At 51.1% G+C, this 5,195-nt stretch overlaps 1 protein-coding gene across 1 annotated transcript; it reads right to left on the bottom strand.

Moving 5' to 3' along the window:
* Positions 1-1,427: 1,427 nt before the first annotated feature.
* On the bottom strand, positions 1,428-3,170 carry LOC308250339 (C2 calcium-dependent domain-containing protein 4A-like). The gene is made up of 2 exons (XM_080672811.1): positions 3,078-3,170; positions 1,428-2,888 (listed from the first exon to the last, which is right to left on the bottom strand). The coding sequence occupies exon 2, from the start codon at positions 2,846-2,848 to the stop codon at positions 1,754-1,756; it is 1,095 nt and encodes a 364-aa protein (XP_080528937.1). The 5' UTR covers positions 2,849-2,888; positions 3,078-3,170; the 3' UTR covers positions 1,428-1,753.
* Positions 3,171-5,195: the final 2,025 nt, after the last annotated feature.

Here is a 5,195-nt window from a genome sequence, read left to right as displayed (position 1 = left end):
ACAAAGCTTGGCTATTGTTTAGCTATTCCCACTATAAAGATCTGGGAAAGCAGGGACTGTCTTGTTCATAGCTGCATCCCCTGGGCGTAGTATTGTGCCTGGCACAGGGTAAGGGCTCAACAAATAATTGCTGACTGAGAGAACAAAGGGTAGGCCAGTCCTCTGGAGAAGTTAGGATAGCTGGTTCTTGCCTGAGCTCAGCCAGCCACCAGCTATATGGCTTCGGGCAAGTCACCTCTGTGGTATTTTCTCAATTTCAGAAGCTGTTTGATTAGATGATTTCTACGAGTTCATTTGTCCATTTTATATGTTTAAAATTCAGGATTTTAATTTGTCTTAACCAAATTTGAACCCAAAATCTCACTCCAGTAATAACACTGTTGAAGGCCTTTCTGATGCAGAATGAGTGCAAATTATCTTTTAGGAGGACATTTACCACAGATATCCTACAGAGTTCTATATTCCCACTCCTATCCCCCCTAAATCCTCAGTCTCTAAAACCGTCCATTATGCCAGGATCCACGGTAGGAGCAGGAAGAAACAATTGGAAATGAAGAAGTGAGGGAGTTCATTTTCTGGAACATGATTGAGCACCTATTCACCAGTATAGTTCAAGCCTTTTGAGGTATACTGTTATATTTCATATGTATTTAGGGTTATTTGACTATTAAGGCATATTTTCACAAAACCCTGTGAGGTGGGTATTAATACTCCCATTTCACTGATGTAAGGAAGTGAGGTTTGGGAGATTAATTGATTTTCCCTAGTTCAAACAATGGCAAGTGGCAGAAAAAAGATTGGAGTCCATATTTCCCCACCTACACCCATACACCCATTGGGCTTTCCACCACACCACTCATAGATGCCTATAGTCAAGGGCAACCCCTCTGGAGTGTAATCAATTTCTAGTGGACTTGGGTCTATCTGTTGAATCAACAAATGAAAGTAAGTTGGATTTAAAAACACTTTCTTAGAACTCAGTGTTTGAAAAACAGAGTTTACATTTCAACTAATCTGGGAAATGCTATAGCAAAGCCATTAATTACTATGTAATTGAGATACATAGGTAGGTGGAAATAATGCCACAAAAATATCAACTTGCTTATGGAGGCAAGAAAAGATTTCTGTTCTGAAATAGCAAGATTTCCCAGGGCTCCTTCTGGAGAAGGAAGAGGGGATGCCAGGAATATGTATTCCCTACAATGCCATCCATTGTAAGATCCTTCACTTCGTTTCCCCTTTCCTCCGCAACTTTTGAAGATTCACTTTCAAAAGAATCTTGTTCTTAATTGGAAAGGAATTCTTTTCCCAATAAGGTAACCTTATCATAGGTCTGTCGCTCTAGTGCATGTGAGTCCATGAGTGAAGATATGAACCTATGTCTCAACAAATATGCAAAACTACAAATGAATCTTAGCGTTGGGCATGATTCTGAAGGAGTACCTTTTATTTTCAAACCCACAGACCATTTGGCATTGATATAAAGCAGGGAGAAAAAAAAAAATGCAGGTGTGGTGTAATTCCTTTCTCTCTTCCAGCCTGGAAAAGGGGGTTGGATGTTGTGAATAGAGGAGGGAATCATTATTTTTTACTTCCCTACCAATAAACAATGACAAAAGCAAACATCTAAAAAACAAAAAAGATCATAAATAGAAAAACGAATAAATAACATTTATTTGGTACAAAACGGCTGTCAAGTGTCCGAGAGTCCCCAGCGGGCAGAAAGCGCCCCGCGGGCAGGGCCTGAGCGCCCTCAGAGCAGCAGCAGGGAGCCCAGCAGCAGCTCGCCCTGGCCCAGCAGGCGGCCCCGCTTCAGGCCGCGGCCCTTGGCCTCGGCCTTGACGCGCACGGCCAGGCGGCGCACCTCGTCCTCCGACAGCCCGTCGAAGCAGAAGTCCTGGTCAAAGACGGCCTTGCGGCTCCGCCGGACCACGGCGCTGCGCAGCTGGCGCGTCTTGCCGGGCGGCTGCAGGACCAGGCTGACGCGGCAGCCCACGGCGCAGGGATCTGAGGCTCCTCCGGTCGGGCCCTCGGGGCGGAGCAGCCGGAGGCGGAGGTGCCCGCTGGCCGGACTGTACTCGGCGGCTAGGCGCAGGGCGCTGCCGGCGCGACCCAGAGCCACGGTGCCCTCGGCCTCCAGGAGCTCGGGTCGCGGGCCGGGGTACGACGGAGGGGACGCGGAGCGGGTCCGGGTCGGGGACCCCGAGCTGGCGCAGCGTTCCTCGTCCTCGCTGGACACCGAGCGGGCGCGGGCCAGGCCACGACTCCTCCGGGCCTGCAGCGCGCGGCTCAGCAGCCCTTCGGGGGCGCGCAGGAGGCGGTGGCCGCGGGGCCGCGGGGCCAGCGTGTTCCGGGACGGGAGGGTGTCTTCGGAGGCCGCGGGGGCGGGGGCTCCGCCAGGGTATCCGAGGGGAACGTCTCCTCCGCCGCCGCCGTAGGTGTGGGCCCGCGGGCGGAGCACGGGCGGCTGCAGGAGCGCGTCGGCCCCGGGGCCCCCGAGGAAGAGCGACTCCTTGCGGCGGGTGTGCGGGCTCTCGAGCAGTGCGCAGAAGCCGTAGGCGGTGCGCGCGCGGGGCAGGTGAGGCAGCGAGAGCGCGGCCTGTGAGCGGGGGTCCCAGTCCGTGCGCCCCGCGCCGTCGTCGGCTCCTCGGGGCCACAGGTCAGGCTCGGCCGCGCACCGCCGGGGCACAGCGGCGGCCGGCGGCGGGGAGTCGGGCGCGCAGGGCGCGGACAGCCGCGGCGGGATGCAGAACTCGGGGATTCGGCCCGGGGTGAGCACGTTGGAGAAGGCCGGCTCCGAAGCTGCGCTGCCCGCGGCCGAGGCGCGGAGTTTCCCGAGGAGCCGCATTTTCCGAGTCTGTGGCTGCGAGTGGCGGGAAGAAGCGCTCCTGCAGGAGAGAGAAGATGCTGGGTTTGGGCATCTGGGGTCCCTGGAGACATGGCTGGACCCCCTCCCCCGGACCCTCGGAGGGTTCCAACCAACGCGCCTACCACCATGGCCAGTCTGAGTGGAGCTCACAAACCAGCCCCGCCTTTCATTCATTGGTACTAAATAAACGACCATATGGAAATCAGACCTTTTCTTATTCCTCAGTCACTCTGGGGCAAGAGTTGCAAGTTCAGTGTCCGTTGCCTCCAGGTCCTGGCTGAGACGCCAGCTTCAGCACTGTGGCCAGGACAGTGGCGCTCCTCTCTTATACCGGTAGCCTGAGTCCCGCCCCCTGGCTGGAAGCCCAACTCCTGGAGGCCCTGGACAGCCCGCCTTCTAGGCCACCCCTTCCCGGAGACGCAGAGCGGCCCTGCAGCGGGCGCTGGGGCGTGAGCGAAGCTGTTGCGGGAACTGGCACCGTGTAGTCAGCCTTGGGAACTGATCCGCTCTGCGTTCCCCGAGCCCCTCACCAAGCCCGGTAGGTGAAAAGAGGGCGCCTCACAGTCCTGCCAAGGGACAATTGGCAGCTGAAAACGAAGGCGGCCTCTTGGAGAAGGTGAAGCAGGATGAGGAAACAGGAAATTCCTTTTTGCTAAGAGCTAAATTCTGTTACCCTGAACGTGACTTACATGCCCCAGGGATTTCTATTTTAGTGCCCCCCCCCCCCTGCACCTGCCATGTATAGACCAATATGGTTTCCAGGGGATTCCTGTATTAGTTATTTACCCGTCTCCCTCTGCTGGACGATGGCTTCCTTAATAGCCTAGCTCCAGGCTCAGACAATGCATAAATATTGGTGAAGCGGGTGAATTAGAGTATGCAAATTTTTCTCAATGACTACAGGCTCTGCCTGTCATCTTGATTGTCACAAAAGAGGGGGCTTCTGGCTCATGCTCTAAAAATAACACTTAATTTTTTATTTTTATTTTTTTGCAAAGCTAGCCCTTTTCCCTCTGCTCCAGCATGGAGGTATCCAGTTAGAAAGCATCTTACAGAAAATCTAGGCTGCCTCTTTCCACCCGTAACCTTTATTTTCTAAGTTGAGAAAACTGGAAGTCCAGAGGGACTTGAGGAAATTCCATAAAGGTTAAATAAAGCTAGTTAATGGCAGAACCTGGAACTAGCAATTTCCTGTTTGGCTTTGTGTGTGATACTTCCTGTTACCTGAAATGCCCTTTCTCTGCTTTTTCTTTCTGCAGGAATTCGTTTATTTTCCATAATTCAGCCAGACATCATCCCTTTGGGACACTTTACTCAACTGCCCCACCACAGTTCATCAGCCCCTCCTTATTCCCTCTATACACACACAGTCTATGCTTCACCTGCTGCATTTAGCATGTTGCTTTAGAATTTTTTGGTTTACAAGCTTGTCTTTCCTAATAGACTACAAGTTTCTTGAGGGCAAGGACTGGGGCAATTCAACCAGAGTGGAGTTTGGGGGACCTATTATGAATATATGTAAAATATATAAATGTTCTGATCCAGAACCTGAATTTGCTTCCAACCCAGTTTCCTTACCTAAGGACAAGCAAGGTTGTCTTATTTATCTCTTATCCAATTTCAGCACCTGGGGATACAATGCCAGGCAAAGAATAAGTGCTCAGTAAACATTTGATGGATTATATTGTATTGAGCCTGATCTACAATCCAGGTCTTATGACTGTCAGGCGCGTGTAACTAAATATCTCTGTGTTATTCCATTTTTTTCTTACAAGCCAGTAAGGTGGACATTGCTTCTGTTGATCAGATGAGAAACAGGCTCAGTTAAGAGACTTGTTTAGGGTCATTCAAACTATGAATCATAGCGCACTATATTAAGTCCTAGTTTTCTGCTCCTTCCTCCCTCCCTCCCTCCCTCGCTCCCTCCCTCCCTCCCTTCCTTCCACCATTCACTCAGTTCATTGCAAGTCACTGTCTATTGCAAGGCTAGCCCTTTTCTTTCTGTCTGTTGTGCCAAGCATTGTGTGTGTGACTAGTGTTGTACTTTACACCAGAATCTTAATTCTTAAAGCAACCTAGTCTGCTATTAAATATTCCCCATTGTCCTTGCTTTGGAATAAGTATTATTATTTCCAAACTCTTAAGGAGAATGAATGTTTTCCCTGCGTTAGTAATCAATGCTTTTACTTTAGTATATGCTTTTGTGATGGCACAAGCCTGAATCAATATGCAGCCGAGGAGCAGCAACCATTCCTGCTGAAGCCTCACTTGGAAGCAGAGAAGTCCCTGGGGTTCTGACCCAATCATTTCTCTTTGATTCTTCAGA

The sequence above is a fragment of the Plecotus auritus genome (assembly GCF_963455305.1).
Source record: "Plecotus auritus genome assembly, chromosome: 1".
NCBI lineage: Eukaryota > Metazoa > Chordata > Mammalia > Chiroptera > Vespertilionidae > Plecotus > Plecotus auritus.
Note: the sequence above shows the minus strand (reverse complement) of the source record. Positions and strands in the feature narration are given on the sequence as shown.